The following is a 19404-nucleotide window of genomic DNA, read 5'->3' as shown; positions in this document are numbered from 1 at the left end:
GTGTGTGCAAAATTTAAATGTTATCTTGTGAATAAGCACTGTTCAGTAGAAACATGTTACCATATTGTTTAAGTGAATCATAATCACATTTCTAAGTTAGTCAGCTTTATCGTTTATTTCTCTTTATTTCCCTTAAAACAACATGTACAAAAATATTAACACTGCATCTGTTAGTTATTACTCTGCAATAGTGACATTGAACAAGTAAGTTTTTCTTTCACTGACAGCCAATAACCAGCATACTGTATATTTCACTCAAAACATGCTGAGGTGACGTCAACCTGCCACCTCTGAGCAGGGAGGGGTTTTTTCAGTCCTCTACGGGCCCGTGGATCTGTAAAGAGACAAAATGTCAGCATCCACCTAAACGTCTGTGTCTTTGTATTTCCAACCACATGATATTCTAATGAAATATTGTTGTCAGTGTAGCTGCTTTTGTCAGTTTTACGGTAATTGTTCGACTAAAGACAAACAATAAAAACAACAGAGCCACAGCATTGTTCCAACAGCAAAACTGCAATAATGATCTCAAATGCTTCTTTTTTCTTCATTTTCTGTGTGCACACGGCCCTGCAGTCTCATACCCTGCAGGGCGTTTACTGATGCTAATTAGGATCCACTCACACGTGCTCTCAACTTACGAAGACAGTGGGATTCATCATTATAAGAACACAGGTGCAAACAATTCTGGGGTTTAAGATTACATCATGGATATGTCGCAGACTTTTCTTAGGACCTTTCTTAGGAAAAATTTAAACAAAGAACTTCATAAGATATTGATGAATGAGGCCTGTATATTGGTCTACTGGACTAAGCGTTCATTATTCCCTCACGACAAAAATCACCACAAATTTACTTAAATGTGGAACCCCTCCTGAAACAGAGAATGAAGACAAAGAGTCAGTGTTTAAGCGAACATAAAGTTATCCAGATAGTCGTGTTCATCGTGCTTAATGAGACAAGCACTGTTCATTTAACATCGTTCAAAGTGATTAAATTGGATTTTTTTCAATTATCGGGTGACACAGGTTACTCTTGTCTTTGATTAAAACAGTCTTTTAAAAGAGAGGTTGCCACTGTAAGTAACAGTTTGTTTGTCTTTATGATATGCCTGGTTAAATAAAGGTTCAATGAATTTTAAAAAGTCAACCACAAAACAAGAGAACTCACCGCCTCAGCCAAGTCTGGCCAATCCATCGCCATCACGACTGTATCGTCAGAGTTCGGAGGCGTCTCCAGATTCCAGTAGGTCAGCTTGTCAAACACAGAGGAGACCCTCACTGTCCTGTCCTGGAAACACACACACACACACACACAATTTATCTTCATGTAGGCATAGAGATCCTTACCTAAACAAAAATCTGATATAATGCCCGTGCAATCAGTGCTTTGTTTTATGTTTGACTGACTCACACTGCTGGACAGTGTGCAAAGTTTTTGTGACGTTAAAGATGACGTTGGTGATGTTTACCTCTTGGTCGGAGCCGGGCTTGTTGATCTCTTTTAGCACCAAACCAGTGTAGCCCTGTGGACAGCTGAGCTCCTGCCCCCTCAATCCACGCCCTCTGAATGACACAGTCTTCTCTGTAATGAGGAAAATACACAAAGGACTGCTGTTAGAGATGTTTTTTCCACCAACTGTGGAATAAAAAATGAAATACGCCTTTTAAATCCATTTCATGTGACAACTAGAAGCCCTGAACTGCTCGCCATCATGAACAATGCTGAGCACCCCCTCCACCGCACACTGGACCGACAGCGGAGCACCTTCTCCAACAGACTGATTCAGTTTCGCTGTCGAAAGGACAGATACAGGAAATCTTTCCTGCCACAAGCCATCCACCTGTACAATAACTCACCTCTGTCTGCGCTTTAAACTCCGGTCTTAGCTCCATGTCACTCTGCACTGCTGACTTTGTTTCTATTTATATTTCTTCAGATACTGTTCCGCACTTTACACATGTATATATGTAGATATGTATGTCTATGTATGTATGTCTCTTAGTTTTTTTTTTAGGTTTTTTTAAGCATATTCCTTTATATTCTATTAATAATGTGTGCTCTTTATTCTCTGTTCTTACTGTATGGCGCTGCTACATCCCAATTTCTCAGTTTTGAGATCAATAAAGTATATCTATCTATCTATCTATCTATCTGAATGTTAGACGCTGTTACTTAGACATTTAATCCTTGCACAACTGTCCAGTTAAAACATAGTCATCAGTGTGTAGACAGCTTTTGAGAACCTGACTTTCCTGCTCCACCACTGTTTTCAGTGAACTTCAAACTTGATTAGTCTATTTAACAGAGCGTGCACCTAGTTTGCCGTCTTTCATGGTCGCAGTGAGGTACTGTGAGACCTGAGCTGGCCCATTGTGTTCAATCTCACAGGGCATCAGGTGGACCGGGACTCGCTGTGCTTGGCTCATAGATGACAAGTGGAGACGAGTGACACTGGTGTTACAAGACATCCTGCAACCAGGAGACAGGAGAGGACAAAACATGAATAAAACAATAGACTCTTTGTATTCTTTAAATATTCTCGCTGTAAATGTTGAGACCTTTAAAGGTTGTCTCTGAAGTATCCACAGGCTCACACGGAGAGGTATTTTGGTTTAGTTTATAATTTATGTATAACTGTGTCTGTTTGTGATTTCACCTGTAATTACATTACAGTTAGTTCGTATAATGAATATAAATCAATAAACTGTCATTTATATGTCCCACGGAAATAATACATGATACAATTCCACTGAAATAGGGTCACATCAGCTCCTTTAAGTTGTGCACTGTGATTTAATCCATTTTACGTCTTCTGATGAACCTAAATAATAATATTAATGAGGCTTCTCTGACTTAATGACTGTTTTGGTGAAGCTCTGACAACAACCAGTGCAGTGCCTTAGAATAAACAACGTGCTTCCGCTTGTCCACTTAGATTTTGTCATATTAGCGTCTTTTTATTTTCCCTTAAACGTTACAAAAGAAGCTGTTTAGCGACTTGAAAATCGATTTCAGAATCATAACTCCAACATTACCTTTCAGCAGCTCCCCAAATGTTTTTATAAATGAAATGTGAAATTGAACCATTTCCGGTTACCGCCGGTCGCTGCGTGTGATTGGACGACAGCTTCTTCTTCTACGCTCCAAGATATTTTGGCGGTTTTTTTCTGTTCCGCCAGAAGATGTCTCCCCCTCTCGGCAAGAGACTATTTTAGCCCATCTTTTTAGTTTTTCTGCCTTTAGATCTTTTGTTGTCTTTTGTTTTTCTTATATAGATTAAGGTAAAATCTTTTGCGGAAATTCTTAAAATACAATTTGCATATGTAGATATTTACAAGTCTGTATCAAAGTGTGTGTAAATAATTGGTAACCAAACATTTGTATCTGCACTTCCAAATTTATTTTTTTTAATTATCTGAAGTACTTACTTAAAATACTTAATAGAACAGTTAGTTCCGACCAAGCAGTTTGATTGGCCGAGAGTGGGACTACTTTATGTATCACTCCGCTTCACAGCTGTTCATAGCAGGCTATACAGCTTTAACAGGCACGCACGTGCGCTCCTGGCAGATGATCATTTTTTGGCACTACACCTGTAATTAAACGTACATTAACGCTTGGTAGCTATTACTGAAGATTTTAGTGTAACAGACTGTTCTCGAGGCCCGTGTGTCCCTCTGGAGTTGCCGTATGGTATGAAAACAATTGTGGGGACAATTTCCGCCCTTTTCGGGGCTCATGCACCTGTGGGAGTTTCGGTAAAAGAAAATAAGAGGGCAGAAGCTGCTGTTGGAGCTGTCATACCGTCTTCCGGTCACGTTTATTGTTTTATTAGTTGTCCAGTTAGGTTACATTAGTGGCAGGTGTTCTTCAACAAGCTGCTGTGAGGAGTTTTCTGCGTAGCGTTAGCCGTGCTGTTTTTAGCTTAGCTGCCTCAGTACAGCTAGCTGGCTAACATGGTGCTTCAAGACTGAGCACAACTGCCTTATGAAGATTTGGCGTGGAGATGAGGACCTGCCACGGGATGTTTGATAGACCCTTTGCCCGGCAGGGACTCGAACCTGCTCTCTCCCCTCACTGATGACAGGAACCAGAGTTTCCTCATCAGGGTGAGGCAGCTGGAGGCGGCAGAGACCGCAGTTATGAGTAAGTACCTTAGCAAGTCCAGAGAGAGACACAGTTTACAACAGCCTGCTGTAGTTAATAAACTCTTATTTTACTAGAAACACACGGATAATTGTACATGATATTAAGCAGCTGCCCTGCTCATAATCTGCAGACCTCAGTAAAGTACCAAGCTAATTTGCAGAAGAAAAGCTTTGTGTTGCTAGGCAACAGCTGTTGCAGAACTAAAATCATTTGATGACATTACAAACTATAATCTGTTTTCACATATTACTGTTAAATAATAAATGACGCTTGTTGAACTGCTGTATAAAACCAAGATCACACTGGAGATCTTGCCTGATCGAATCATAGCCCTGCAGCTACGTGAATTTTTAGAAAACATTCGGTAGGCCTATTGGGGAATTTTATCTCTTGGCAATTAGAAAGAAAACTTTCCAAATGCAATCATGACTAAGTGTAAAAGTTCAGATGTTTTCTATTTAATAGCAACCGCCTGGTAAAAAAGTCTGTTTGCTATAGCAGAATTTTGTACGTCCAAGCTCTATCCAAAAAAAAAACACCATCTATGTATACTACATTAAAGTGGGTAGGCTTAGCCTTGTACAAATTTTGTAATTGGGGGCGCACTATGAGATAGTATTAAAAAATCAGGAGTGATATAGAGAAATTAAAGCTTTGCAGCAAAGTTGGCAGCAATCGAGGGGAAAACAGACACAAAACAAGAAAATTAGCAGCATTAAACAGCAATTAAACATATAAAAGTATGGATTTGGCTATATGTGCAAGAACACAATGAATGAATAAACTGAAAATATAGGCACCCACAAGGTCAGGCAATCATCCAGCATTGTCACAGACGGCATCAGTCAGTTTTTAACAATTACCAACACAAAACAATAAGCAAATGCAAGCACTCTATTACAGGGAGTTCTTTATCGCCCCAGTATCCTTGATTTTCTTCAATGTTACTCTTGTTTCTTCCTCTTTCTGAATATAAACGACATACTGGGGCTTTAGAGGTATAAAGTGTAGTTCTGCTGCAGTTGTTAATCCTCTTCCCTGTCCTCAGTGTCACGTTCAACACTGAGATCTCTGTTCCAGTTGGCAGCAACAACATCTCTCTTCATGTGGGACGGACTAAACGTTGTCCAATAGCAGTTTTTAAGCAGCTGAAGTTATTGGGGGGTTTTCTGTTCACAACATTTTATCCAGACAGAGTCGAGCGGTTGACTAAGAGACCTCGGGGAAAGCAGAAGTGATTTCCAAACAGCTCATCTTTGGCCAGCAGAAACCAAGGTGAGTTTTTGTAACAGACAGAGTTACAGGCATGTTACTGTTGGAAACCACATGGAGGTTTAAATACACTGTTTTCTTGAATATTGAGTTAAATTTGCATCGGTATTGTCACACTACAATCCTTGCGAGGTTAACTCTTGATCTGGAAATCTGCATGTCAGAGTTAATATATGTGTTGAGCAAGTCACAACTCCCTTCCTCTTTTAGTGATTAAATATCAGAACTTCAGCAGTCGTATGAAGTAATCACATAATTTACCTCAGAAAAAGTACTGATCCACACTGTAAAAATACTCTGATACAAGTAAAAAATCTGCATACATAATGCTACTTAAGTAAAAGTATGCACTGTGATGAATCACATCACGTACTTAAATGATCAAAAAATATTAAGACTCAAATGCAGATGCTTCTGCAGCACCTTCATAATGTCTGTTTTGTCCGACCAACAGCCAAAACTCAAAGTTGTTAGGCTTAGAATAAAATAAAGCAAATGAAAATCAGCAGCACCTCATATTTTGTTAAGCTGTAAACATGAAATATTGATGAATGTGTAGACAGTTTCTTTTTTAATCGACTCAAGTAATTTCAGATATAGGCTACTTGTATTTACTGTTAGGTAGTTTAATTTATAACCAGCTCTTCATACATTTTGAATGCAAAAGTAAGACGTCAAAAACTGTCAAATGTTTTGCAGTGAAAATGTTCAATAAAGCTGGAGTTCAATATTTATGTCATGTAGAAATGTGCAGCAGAAGTAGAAGTAATTAATGTGTACTAAGGGTCAGTACTTGGGCAAATTTTTTATGTTTGTGTTGAAGTTCTTGTCTTTGTAACTGTTGTTGAGTGTTTATCTGTACAGACAGTGAAAACAAATTTCCCCCCGGAGGACAATAAAGTATGAATCTGAATCTAAATCTGAAATGTACTCACTGAACTTTAATATAGTGAAATGAGAAAATAAACAGCTTGATTTTAAGAGTCCTTAATGTCAACCGAGAAAATAAATATTGTGTCAAAACAAACTGATACACATTTCTGGGTTGCTTCTTGCATCTATGCAGTGCAGTCAGAGAGCTGTTTGACTGGTGACACATTTTGTTAGAGTCATCTGATGTGAACGGCCTCCGCTCGTGACTGAGATTGGACTCAGTGGTTTCACAGATTTCCGCACAGTCAAAATGCTGCTTGTGTCTTTGGCTTAATGAGATCATAATATCATAAACCATGTTAAGTTTAAACAAGAAATGCTTCATCTGTCTCTTTCAGGGAAATGTCAAGAAGTACCAGATAACTTTTCGGATGACCTTCAAGACATTTCAACCACAGAGACTGCAGACTTTAAACTGAGCCGGTATGATCCTTTTTATAACTTATTTACACTCATCTTTTACAGCATGATCATAATGTATTTACTTATCTGAGTCTTTGTTTTCTTGTTTGTTGATGTTTAGATTTCATGGGTCAAGAAAGTAATTTACATCAGGGAGATGATGGGGAGCTGTCCGCCCTCGATGTTCGGGGGTTGCTTGGGCTCCGCGATGCTGTCGTCATGGCGATGGCACGCATCCGTCAGAGAGTTGTACAGGCCTTTATTGTGTTCTCCTTTGTCCTCCTGCTTCTCTGGATCGCTGCCTTCTTATATGGGAGCTTCTACTTCTCTTACATGCCCAAGGCGGCTTTTTCCTCACCTGTGCACTATTACTACAGGTGTGTGCATGAAGTCCTGTCCAGCTGTACTTACACTGTGTTTCAATTTTTTTGTTTTAACTCTCACTCAGTCATTCACATTTGTGTGTGCAGGACCGGCTGTGAATCTCCTGATTCTTTTTTGTGCTCTTATCCAGTGGCCAACATCTCTCTGATGAGGAATAAGAAACATGTATGTATGAATGTGTGTGTACATCTATCTGTGTATCTACTGAACATGTCTGCGTCTATTCTAGAAGTTCAATCTGTTTAAAATGGGACCATTATTATTATTATTATTATCATTATTATTAAAGTATTCTTCTCTTAACCCCTCACCCTTTTTAAACTAATTATTTAATTAATTTATCTTTTATTCCCTTTTTTTCTCTCCAACATACCAGAATGACTGGTTTAGAATATAGGCACATGCTTACTTACACACACGCACACACACACACACACACACACACACACACACACACACACTCTCTCTCACCCCGCATACACTAACATCAAGTCAGCATCCTCAAACCCTTGTTGAAATTGTGTTAACTGACCCGTTCTTGTTTCATGTTGTTGTTGTTGTCATGTTGGTGTTTGTTAGTTTTGTCAGTGCTCTGTCTTTTGGCTGGCAAAAAAAAAAAAAAATCTTCTTAAATCTTTTTTAAATGTACATTCAGGCTCTGACATTCGGCCAAGCCTATCAGATGTCTCTGCAGCTGGAGATGCCTGATTCTCCGACCAATCAGGACCTGGGGATGTTCATGATCAAGACTACCTGTTTCTCTCGGGATGGAGGACAAGTTGCGTCCTCTTCTCGCTCTGTGAGTTGTCCATTTGTTCCTGCGCGGCCACGTGTGTGTACATACAATCAAATGATGCTTCATCACTAGTTCTTGCAAATGATTCACTGTTGCTTTGCTGTGTTTTTCTCAGGCAAGACAGTTGCTGTCCGCCTCCAGCTCTCGCTTTGTGAGTACAGCGCTGACGCACAATAACCTTTTAATCACACAGAGCCAGATTAGAGCTGCTTATGCTTGCTGCAGAGCTCCACCGCAACAGAAGGTGATCTCAGGTGGCAGGAGGAACATGTGAGCTACTGACTGATACAAAAAATCCCTGAGACCCTGAGCACAGATATGCAAAAGGAAACCCACCACCTCTCCTACACAGGAGCAAGACACACAGATTTTGTGGTGCTTTTGCCTCTTTCGTTGTTGTTTGTTGAAACTCTTTTTTGGTCATTGTTCTCCTCCTCATCTCCTTGTAGTCCAATCCACTGCCACAAAGACTAGCCTCAAAACTGAAACAAAAAAAAATAACTTTGCAGAACTTTTGGAATTGCTGTTCATAAGACTGGAAAATCCACTGAGATCAGCTTTTGTTGGAGTTCATTATCCTGAGCATAAATCAGTGAGTTATACAGCAGGTTAAGCTTTTGCACCCATGACAACATCACTCTTCTTTTCCTAAATATTTATCATGACATCACTAAAAAAGTATTTGGAATCATACATTGATAAGGAAAGAGCAGATCAATTCAACCCCAGGACACTGAATATGGTCCTCTCCAGTATTGTGTTGCCCCTCGGGTGTGTGTGTGACTGTCGTCCCGCTGTGATCAGACCATGCTGCGATACCGTTCAGACCTGCTGAGATACCTGGGGACGCTCCTGTTCCTACCGGCCTTTCTGACCGGAGTCACTGAGCAGAAACAAGTGCTGGAGGTGGAGCTTTTCTCAGACTACATGGACGACCCTGTGAGTCGTGCACTGCTTGGTGAATGTGTCAGCATGTGTCAGAGTGTTTGACAGTGAGTGGTTGTACCTAACAGGTTTGTCCTCATGTGAACAGTATACCCCCTCAGTCACGGCTGTCATTGAGATCCTGTCCACCAAGGTGCAGATCTACTCATCTGAGCTCCACATTCATGCTTACTTCACCGGTGTGAGGTAAGATGTGTACTTTGTGCTTTTTAACCCCTTGAAACTTAAGCAAATTGTATTGATTTCTTTTTTAATCATAGAGAGAATGCTGTGAGCAACTTAAGAAGAAATTTTCCAAAAATTTCCAAAAAACAAGTACGTGGAAATTAACTAAAAATCAGAAACAAAATAGATTAAAAAATTAACAAATAAAAATCAAAGAAAAAAAGTCACAAAAATGAATTTCCCAAAGGAAATGACCTGTGAAAAATGCATATGAATAATAACAGGTCTGTAAAATATATAATTATGACCATTATATTTTATTAATTTTTAAAAATTTCCCTAGCTATTTCAAAAAAAATTTTTTCGTTTCTACTAATTTTTTTGCAATCCGCAGAACATTTCTTGCAAAGTTGCATTTCCCCTGTGTATTCGAAAGAAAGCAAACCAATTTGCTCTGGATTCAAAGGTTCTTTTAAACGCAGCAAAAGAAAAGTTATGTCGGTCCAGGTTTCTAATGGTTAATAAATCTGACAATAACATACAGTGTATTCGGTGATGAAAAAAAATCGTAATGTTTAAAGCCACAGAAAAAAATGAGGCTGCAGCATTTGAGACGAGATGTCTGGATTCTTACAATATAATATGTTGAGATATTTCATATTTGTACCGTCTGCAAACAAGAGAATGAGTTATTAATCTCATAAAATGCCACATTTTAGTGAACTAAAATGCCACATTTTAGTGAACTATCAAAAGAGTAAGAGCTTCATTATCTCAACACTGACACAGAAAATGTATCGCAGAGAAAAAAAGACATACATTTCTCCACCGAGAGCAGCCTCATTAACTCGGTCATTGTAACCACAAGACACATTTCTGTAGTGAAAAAACTCCCTTCTTGTTATCTTCACTTACACTTACAGGCCACAGTAAATGAAACATGCTCAGATGTTTTCTCTGTGGGTTTCTGAAGGAAATGATAGAAAAGCGACTGACGTAGAAGTCAAACTGAGAGAAAGTGAGATAACTGCAGCAGTTTTTAGCATCACATAATCACTGTCATGCTGTAATGACTCTTTTCTTTGTTTTTCCACATCAGATACTTGTTGTTCAACTTCCCTCTCATATCAGCCCTGGTGGGCGTGTCAACTAACTTCGTCTTTCTCAGCCTCCTCTTCATCCTCAGCTACCTGAGGCTGCTGTTGAGAGAGGAGTGGGGGCCGCAGCAGGTGAGAGAGGAGGCCCATTACTGCAGACAATATTGAACTGCAGCTGCAGGGCTGCACACACTTCATGAGTTTGGTGTTTAAGTGAGTGTGAAATATGACCCGATTCCTCTCAGGTGCTGTAGCTCAGACTCAACAAGCTCTGAGTGCTTGTTTTCCCCCTTGTTTACAGCTCAGAACAGATGGACTGCTGTCAGATAGGGACAATAACACGAGCAACAACCAGCAAGAGGATGAAAAAGATGCTGCGGCAGGTACAAAAACACAGACGCAGAGAATTTCAACATTATCCAGGTAATTTGCATCAGTCACTACAAGAATAAATCCCTCGACAGGTGCTGCAGAGATGTTGGGTCCCCTCCAGACGACCCTCACAAATCCAAGTCAGGAGAGGCCCCATTTGCACTCTGGCAACAACACAGACGTGCTGAACAGAGAGATTAATCATCACATTGAAATAAATGGATCAGAGGCAGACAGAGGACATTAATAATGGAGAGGGATAAAGTGTAGAGAGTGATAACAGGATGTAAGTGCGGAGATGTAAGAGAGATATGTGGTTGAAAATGACTCAGAAAGCACCAACACACCTCTGATAAATATGCTGGGTGACGACCTGAGCTGCCCTGTTTGAGTCGTGGATCTTTTTGCTCTTACATCACGTCCTCTGTATTAACGCTCACGCTGTTACACTTTTAATGTCACGACCCTGTTATTTATGGGATTGACTCACCTGAATCTTTGTCACTTCATATAAAATCCCTCACTGTCACTGACTTTCCATTGCTTCGCACTTCACAGCTGTGGTCTAGTGTTCACTAAAACTGTCCAATATTAAATAAAAACAAAGGACAATGTCAAGGATAGACAAAAGACAAAATATGTAAGACAGGGATGACGCTAAGATAATGCACCAATTATCATGGAATGTTATTTCATCTTGGCAGGTGATATTTATTTGATTCTATCAGTTATTATTTCTTGTTTTCTTTCATCCATTTAATGTATCATCTGTTTCTTTTACAGATTACAACTCTCATGCTGTCTGAAATGTGAATTTTAAATGCTTAAAACCTGTTTGTTACTTGATCAATGTGGGGTTTTATTTGTGCCAAAACGATGTCACGTGTGCACTGTCTATGTTGAGCATGTTACACAGCATCTGTCTGTGTCTGTACATCTTTGAGCTGCACTTCAGTTGTCTTGTTTGACAGTGAGGCAGACAGTTTTGCATTTTGTCTTGATTTGGACTGGGCGACACGGAGAAAATCAAATATCATGATATTTTTGACCATGAAATGCAGCACATTTCAACTTCAACTTTCAGCTTTACGTTTTTTTTTGCTCTGATTTTTCACACGTTTCAGTTAAAGATCAGAGTTTTTATGCATTCAATGGATATCTTTCTCTCAAATTTAATAAAAAAAATTGATAAAATACATAGTTAGTAAGCACTTCTTATCCAAGATAATCCATCCACCTGACAGGTGTGGCATATCAGGATTCATCATTACTACACAGGTGGTAACAATATGGTCACACTCTTGAAAAAAGACATTTATTAGAATTTCACATGACTAGAGCTACATAAATGCCTTTTTCGTATCCCTCTCCCATTTAGACGGGACAGTTTAAAGAAGTACAGTTTAAAGTTTCGTCAGATGAACAATCAACACTGTCAGTCAGTCAGAATAGTTTATCACGACTGAAGTTCAATTCAAAGTTGAATAGGAATAGTTAAATGTCACATGTGCAGTCGACATACACGGTGTGCCTGTGATCGTTTTTTCACAAATTAAACCGTATAATTCATCAAAATTAATGACTGATTTGTGTCTCTTTCTGTTATACAAAAAAAATATATTAAAATGTTTTCAGTCAAAATATTTATCACTTGGCTGCAAATTTGAAAGCACATTCTGGTCGACTGTTGCAATAAAACATTTAAAAAATGTTAGTCTGACTGTTTGTGTATTTTTTTGTGCAGTGAGAAAAAATAATTGCACGCTCATATTTGTTCGGAGGATGCTTGACTCTGTTTCCACTCTGCTATCTGACACAGGGTCATTCCTGGATGTCCTCTTGGCTGTTTTATTTTGGAAACTTAATGACGTCACTGCATGCAAAACATGGCACCGGCGGGGGGGATGAGAGAGGGATGTAGCTCACTGACACTGACACACAGAGCTTTCTAACAGGTGGAAGATAGGTAAGGTGAGGTAAGTTAGAAACATATGATCATTTTAGTTCAATATTTTCATTTTGTCATGTGTATAAGGCTCATAAATATTGCTGAGGCTGTGCTAGACTAATTTTTTAAACATATTCAAAACTGTGCATCTCTTGTAAACATTTCCCCGTTTTATAAAAGCACGTGTCGGGCTCGTGGAGTAGATTCACTTCCTACATTAACACACTGGACTCGAAGATGGACATGATGACCGATGACAATGAGGACATGGAGACAAAGAATAATGAAACTATGGACAATGACTTTTCTACCAGACTGTCAGACGAGACGCGCAGAAATCTGAGAATCAGTGAAAGGCCTTCCAGCAGCTGCAGGAGGGTCAGAGTGAGATCCAGACCCAGACTCCAGTCCACAAAAAGTTTCCCACCTTACAGTCAGTGTATAGGTGGACTCGGAGAGGACGGGGACGATGAGCTTTATGCAGAATCAAAAGATGTAATGAGAGAAGACAGAGATGCGGCTGTTAAAGACACAGAAATGAAACAGGACTTTGAATTGATTGCAAGACGTGCAGGGGATGACAAGAATATCAAATGGAGGATGAGGAGGAAGGAGCGGTTAGGGGGGAGCTCTGAGGTTGATACAGATGGATGGGAGAGGAGCGGGAAAAGAAGGGTGGAGGAGACTGGAAGAGAGAGGGAACAGAGGGAAGAGAGAAGGGAAGGAGGCACAAACATAAAGTTGATTAGAGACTCCAGTTTTGAGATAGAAAGCAAAGAAGAAGAGGAAGAAGAAGGAAGATCTCCTGTTTCAGAAACAGAGGGAGAGGACGAGGAGAGCGGGGAGACCCTAGAGGAGGATGAGGAGGCCGAGGAGCTGAGAGATGGCTCCACAAAACATCAGTGGTCCACCCCACATCCAATCCTTTCCAAGCTGTTGCATTCCTCCACTTCCTCCTCCTGCTCCTCCATCAGCCTCTCCTCAGCAGAGAGCGATGAGGTCTTCAGCGAAGGAGAGGATGCTGACTCAAAGAGGAGGGCCTTTAGGAAGGTGAGAATGCACAGATGTGTAAAGTTTTTCATTTGCTATCACAGTTTGTGCACTAACGTCACTCCTGTGCATATGGCAGCTCTGGTTTTCCATGGAAGAGGCTTACTTAAACTATTTTTCTCAACTGTTCTTTGCACCTACAGTCCTGGTGATTTGCATGGGCTTGAAAGAGGACTTTGACAAAGTCAGATTTGAATGGTGTTTGCATGCCTGGCCGCTGCCGCTGCTGCTGCTGCTGCTGCAGATATGAGAGTAGATGGTAGAAAATAGTGAGAGGACTAGAGAGTAGACAGTGCAGTGTCCATTCTGCATTGTTGGACACAGTGTGGACTGAAAAAAAGTGCAACACAAAACAGGAAATCATTAAAACATTTCATCTCTGTGACAGAAATAGCAACATTAGGGATGCAAATATTGCCAATTTGAAGGATTAAGTCTTAAATACCATGTAATAGACATTTTCTTCAAACTGCAAACTTGTTATTTTGAGTGTCTCTACTGAGCATGCTCAGGTCTACCTTTGTCTCCCTTGGTTTTTTTGGTTTTTCCTATGCCTGTGTCTGGTGGCAGCTGTTTTGTATATACAAAACAGATCATAACTGTTTAGGTATGCACACTGTTTGTAAACACACAACGCACTGACACAAGCAGGTTTTTTACAGGCTTAGAGGACCAATGGTGTTCGTACTGTGTAACATTCGCCAACATATTTCTCTTAATCAGAGATGATGGCACGCAGTTCTTGTTTTGTACGTGCGGCTTCGTTAGCGTGCTTCTTAATTTCTTTGCTCCCCAAAAAAAGCGTCAGGCCACCAATCTCCCTTAGATATGCCAATCCATTTATTTTACTCATTTGACTCAAAAACAGATCAAATATTCACATCTTGAACTAAAAAAAAAGGAATACCGCCAGCCTCCGTTAAAAACCAATGCATCCCTTGTGTATCACACCTGAACTAATCAGTGGCGTTTTTTTATGCGCACTCCACACCCGCACTAATTAGTGGATTCTCTGGTGCTCCAAAAAATGGCTCCACCAAGAGATATACTTTTGTATGATTGTGGGCCTTAAAGGGACAGTTCACCCCCTAAAAGTGCAAATTTTTCTATTACCTGTGGTGCTTTTTAACAAAATAGATTGTTTTGGTGTGAGTTGTTGAGTGTTGGAGATATCTGCTGTAGAGTTGTCCGACTTCTATGTTAAATAGTGTAACAAGCTGTGTTTTCAACCATTTTGTTAGTGTTGCCACTTTTGTCACTGTTATATCTGTTATTGCTCAGAGACAGTAGTTCAGATAAGATGACTGTTGATGAAGCGCTGAGATTTCCAGAGGTCAGTGAAGTAAGCATGTGTTGTCAGTTTAGACATTGTGAAGCCTATCTGTCACGTCAGCAACCTATGACTGAGCCAACCAAATCACTATGCTGAAGGAAGTGTGCATCTACTGCTAGCTCACCTAGCACCACTGATTTAGTCAAAATTACAGCTCAGCTGAGGAAAACGACATTAATGTTGACATTTCCCACTGTCATAACCACAAGCCTCTAGTCCACGAGTCGATGCATGCCTCCTTCTACTAAGTGACACAATTGGCACGTGTAGTTTGTTGGAAAGAAAGTAGTTCCTACATGAAACTGCTCAAAACAAGGTCTTTGTGTTATCGTGAGCAACCGGGTCGTGATTTCTGAAAAGAGACATTGCTGTTGAGTACTTTTTGGCACTTTGAGCACAATAAACCAAATGCCATCTAGGTCCATGATATTGGAAAGAATGCAGACATCACATCAGCTGATACCTCCAGCACTCGGCAACTCACACCAAAACAATCTAGATTGTTGGATAGCACTACGGGTAAGAGAAAAAAAAAGTGTTTTTGATTATGGGGTGAACTGTCCCTTTAAGGATATGGTTTATCACGTTTACTCAAAGACTTCAGAGTTACATTTACATTTAGCTGACTGTTGTAAATACTGAAAATATGATGGTTGCATACCATATACTTGCTTCGATTTCAGGATCACGGTGTTGTGCATGAACAGAACCATTGTTAATGTTTTTTTTTTCTAACACCTGTGTTTTTCCTGCTGTGAACAAGGTCTCTGAAGGACTGGAAAATGGGGGCATGCTTTTGCAGACAAGAAATATGACACAAGGAACCCTAAACATGGGAATACCATAAATCTGAGCATGAGGAGATGGTCACATCCATGTATATAATTAGTCAGCAGCACAGAGGCTGAGCGCCGTCACCTCACAGCAGTAATGTCCTGGTTTAACCCTGCCTGCTGTCTGTGTCTTTGCATGCATGTAGACTTTCAGGTTTGGGTGAATTCTGAACAGCCTGCAGGTGAATGTGTTTCTTTGTGTATGCCTCACAAAGACTTGTCAAAATTGTAATCTGCTGCTTGAAAACAATGCATGCTGGGATAGGCTCCACACCCTGTTTGCCTCACATGGAGAAATCAACATGGTCTTTTTCTGTGCCTCAGAGCCACTCCTGGAAAACCTACCTGACCATGATGCACTGGTCGCTGCGCCGGCAGAGCTCCTGGGTCCAGCTGGCTGGACATCGAGGCATGTTTATTCCAAAACAGACACATACAAGCACTCAAAAATTTCTCTACACTTGTGCACACTGCAGATAACTGACACATGTAGCCTACGTATCACTGCTGCTACATTTTAATCTCCAGAATCTCAGCTTTTGAGGAAATAAGACACCAAAGACTTTGAATTATTTCTGTGTTTTAAAAACATATTTAATCTCGTCAGAAATCTAAGAAAAGGCTTGTCATCTCATAGAGGACTATAATATCTAGACCACATTGTTTGGGGTCCATGTGAAACATCTATTCATAGCTGATAGAAATGTCATTAATATTCTGAATCTCTAATGTGAAACTCCTTTGTACAATTCTTCAAATAAAAGATGCCCTCTCTGAGTTGCTGTTTGCAAGCATGAAACAGAGATGCCAAAGGCACGTAAAAATGAATAATGGAAGTAATAAAATGCTGAAAACTTTATTGCAAAATGTACCTTTACAGTATTTCAATTAGGCATCACAAAAAAGTGTGAAAAATGTAGTTGCAGAGGGCAGCAAAGTTTGTTATCTCTAGAAAATCATCTTTGGTTAAAAAAATGGATGTGTGTTAGCACATTAGCACACAATTGTATTGTGTTGTCCATTGTGTAACAATCAATTGAGAGGATATATTAATTTGACCTCAACTTGTGTGTCTTGATGGACATATTTGCTTTTTTAGGATGTTTTTAATGTTCTGTGATTGTTGGAGCATTTGGGAAGCTGTATTTTAAAAATGTAACTTTCAAAGGGACTAAAGTGTTCAAGCAGATGAGAATATCTGTAAACAGCTGTGGATAGTTCATAATTCTTCTTGTTGTCCGGGCCTGGTTGCTTCGGTCACCAGGTAACTTCCGGCTGAGTGAGGGAGGGGAGGTGTTGAAACTGTACAGTGAAGTGGAGGCAAAGTGCCTGGACTTCTTGATGAGAGACCCCCTGAGACCCTTTGTCCCGCAGTACCACGGCCTGGTCACCAGAGGGGAGCAGTGCTACATCCGACTGGAGGACCTGCTGAACGGCCTGAGGAGGCCGGTCATCATGGACTGCAAGATGGGAGTCAGGTGGGTCCAAGAGAGCCAAGAGGTCACGAAACCAGTCCTGCAGGCTGACACGCTAACACTGTAGAAATCAGTGTGATTAGATGATTGCCGTGTTTTTATCTTTCTCAGGACATACCAGGAGGAGGAGCTGATCAAAGCCCGCTTTAAGGCCACCCTGCGGAGTGACATGTACCAGAAGATGGTGAAAATAGACCCATCAGCTCCATCAGCAGAAGAACACGCACAGAAAGGGGTGACCAAGTGGCGATACCTTCAGTGGAAAGATACAACCAGTTCGACGTCCACACTGGGCCTCAGGATAGAGGGCATCATGGTAGGCACAAAAACACATATTTGCCTCAACTGTTTAATCCTCTTCAAATTTTCAAATACGCCACGTCTGTGTTGTGTTTCTCTCTGTGAGTCAGATGGAGGACGGCAGTATCCAGCGGGACTTCAGGAATATTCTGACTCCAGATCGAGTCACGGAGGCTTTGCTTTTCTTCACCAAGAGTCAGCTAGACATCCTGGTCAGTTCTGTCTGTCATCGAAACGGCGGTTTCATTGCTTTACTATTCCTTTAGAAAACATGTACTAAATCAGATTATGACTGATTAAAAAAAAAACAAAACTCTAAAACGAAAATCGAGGAATTAAGGATTTAAAAGGGACAATAACCCTCTAAAAATACACTTAAAAACTGAAATTGAATAAAAAAAATTAAAAAGTAGTCATTCCTCTAACTTTCCATTAGTTCCCTCCTTTACTTCTCAAATCTTTGCCATACTGACTTGTTATTTTTTTATTTTTTTTGATATTCACTCTCAGTTGACCACATTAATCTTTTACCCTGTGATGTGTGATACTATTTGTGTCTGCTAAACTCTGCTCCTCGGTGCTGACAGGAAGCGTATCACTCCAGACTGCTGGCCCTGAGAGAAGCACTGAAGAATTCTCTGTTTTTCAAAACCCATGAGGTTGGTTTACATGAAGATGAATCTTCTCTTGCTTAATTTAATTTAATTTAATTTAATTACTTTAAATGATATTAACAGGAGAAGTAGAAACATAGAATCGGTGTAGCAATGACTGAATAAAGTTTTGTTCAGACTGATCTGTTGTGAAATATAAATAAATGAACATTTGAGTAATTAAACTTTTTTTTTGGATTTGGTTTCTGAAATCACTCTGATTTTCAAGATTTGATCCAATTTGTAAGCCAAAATCTGAACGATTACTTCTGAATAATTGGGCCCAGAGGCCTTTTGCTGATCCAGTTTAATATTCTTATAATGGATCTCCCTGTATTTATATGTTTGACCTGATCAGGTGATTGGCAGCTCGCTTCTCTTTGTGCACGACCACAGCAGCAAGGCCAGCGTGTGGATGATAGACTTTGGGAAGACGACCCCAGTGCCTGACACAAATCAGCTCCGACACGACGTCCCGTGGGTCGAGGGGACCAGAGAGGACGGCTACCTCATCGGTCTGAGGTCCCTCATCAACTCTCTGAGCGAGGCCATCAGTGGGAGTTGTAGATGAAGTACACCAAGGGTTGTGGTGGAGACATTTAAATTCAGGATCAGGTGGACAAAATGGCTATTGTTACTCTTTGAACTGTCCCCTCATTTAATTCACTGGAAGAGACAGCAGAGGAGGAGGAGCAGGAGGAGGATTTTTTTCTGAGGGATCTGTCTTCAGGGGCTGAGAAAGAGGAATGGGGGAGAACAATTCATCTAAAATCCATTGAAATGTGATGCTGTTGTTGTGGAGTGGTACATCTGGCATGTACATACTTTAACAGTAGACATTGTTTTGTTCTACAGATTTTTAGAAAATTATTTCCTATACCCTTTTATAATTCATACAGGACTAAATCATTTTTATTCATGGAGTGGTCTGTGGAAAAAAAAACAACCTTATCTGTGTTGCATATTGAGGTAATTTGGAAACCTTGTGGCTGAACAGCATTATTGGTTAGGCTATTCTAAAAAAGATTAACCACAAATTAATATAAACTTTAAGTACATTGATGAAATAGATGAGATGGTGTTATTATCAAATATTTATACTTTTTTTTTTTTTACGTATGGTGCAGCTGAAATGTTTTTTTTTCCTGATCTTACACCCTGTATACAGTGGAAAGACAAAAAACAACTTCACATATTAACCAGTCCAAGCTAAGTGAAATAAACTATAAATGTCACCGTCTGCTCAATTTTCATATATCATCATTATTACTCATCATTAAATGCTAGATCACCA

General features: G+C 40.0%; 3 protein-coding genes across 10 annotated transcripts; 2 read left to right on the top strand and 1 right to left on the bottom strand.

Annotated features, from left to right (window-relative positions):
- Window positions 1-100: 100 nt before the first annotated feature.
- rnaseh2c (ribonuclease H2, subunit C) lies at window positions 101-3170 on the bottom strand. 2 transcript variants are annotated; one of them, XM_042493285.2, is made up of 5 exons: window positions 3039-3170; window positions 2318-2472; window positions 1472-1584; window positions 1171-1290; window positions 101-334 (listed from the first exon to the last, which is right to left on the bottom strand). In XM_042493285.2, exons 2-5 carry the CDS (start codon window positions 2469-2471, stop codon window positions 311-313), a joined length of 411 nt encoding a protein of 136 aa, XP_042349219.2. In that variant the 5' UTR covers window position 2472; window positions 3039-3170; the 3' UTR covers window positions 101-310. The 2 variants fall into 2 exon arrangements, with proteins under 2 accessions (XP_042349219.2, XP_042349220.2); XM_042493286.2 differs by lacking the exon at window positions 3039-3170 and adding an exon at window positions 2562-2585.
- Window positions 3171-5136: 1966 nt separating this feature from the next.
- Window positions 5137-12471, top strand: LOC121948091 (seipin-like). Of its 7 annotated transcripts, none has more exons than XR_015777254.1 (11): window positions 5137-5427; window positions 6696-6780; window positions 6881-7136; window positions 7230-7308; window positions 7799-7942; window positions 8055-8090; window positions 8744-8878; window positions 8973-9070; window positions 10149-10359; window positions 10448-10529; window positions 10611-10666. XR_015777254.1 is itself a non-coding variant. In XM_088080992.1 (11 exons), the coding sequence occupies exons 3-11, from the start codon at window positions 6886-6888 to the stop codon at window positions 12424-12426; spliced, it is 1044 nt and encodes a 347-aa protein (XP_087937118.1). In that variant the 5' UTR covers window positions 5138-5427; window positions 6696-6780; window positions 6881-6885; the 3' UTR covers window positions 12427-12471. The 7 variants fall into 7 exon arrangements, 6 of the variants coding, with proteins under 6 accessions (XP_042349290.2, XP_087937118.1, XP_087937119.1 ...); XM_088080992.1 differs by lacking the exon at window positions 10611-10666 and adding an exon at window positions 12338-12471 and having other exon boundaries at window positions 5138-5427; window positions 10149-10278; XM_088080993.1 differs by lacking the exon at window positions 10611-10666 and adding an exon at window positions 12338-12458 and having other exon boundaries at window positions 5138-5427; window positions 10149-10278; window positions 10448-10569.
- Window positions 12439-19350, top strand: LOC121948495 (inositol-trisphosphate 3-kinase A). Its single transcript, XM_042493895.2, has 8 exons — window positions 12439-12494; window positions 12647-13516; window positions 16007-16091; window positions 16947-17160; window positions 17269-17473; window positions 17568-17669; window positions 18045-18116; window positions 18469-19350. The coding sequence occupies exons 2-8, from the start codon at window positions 12704-12706 to the stop codon at window positions 18679-18681; spliced, it is 1704 nt and encodes a 567-aa protein (XP_042349829.2). The 5' UTR covers window positions 12439-12494; window positions 12647-12703; the 3' UTR covers window positions 18682-19350.
- Window positions 19351-19404: the final 54 nt, after the last annotated feature.

The sequence above is a fragment of the Plectropomus leopardus genome, chromosome 8, assembly GCF_026936395.1.
Source record: "Plectropomus leopardus strain MGB_pleo_1.0 chromosome 8, ASM2693639v1, whole genome shotgun sequence".
NCBI classification, from domain to species: domain Eukaryota; kingdom Metazoa; phylum Chordata; class Actinopteri; order Perciformes; family Serranidae; genus Plectropomus; species Plectropomus leopardus.
The sequence above is the reverse complement of the archived record's forward strand: the minus strand, read 5'-3'. Positions and strand labels throughout refer to the sequence as shown.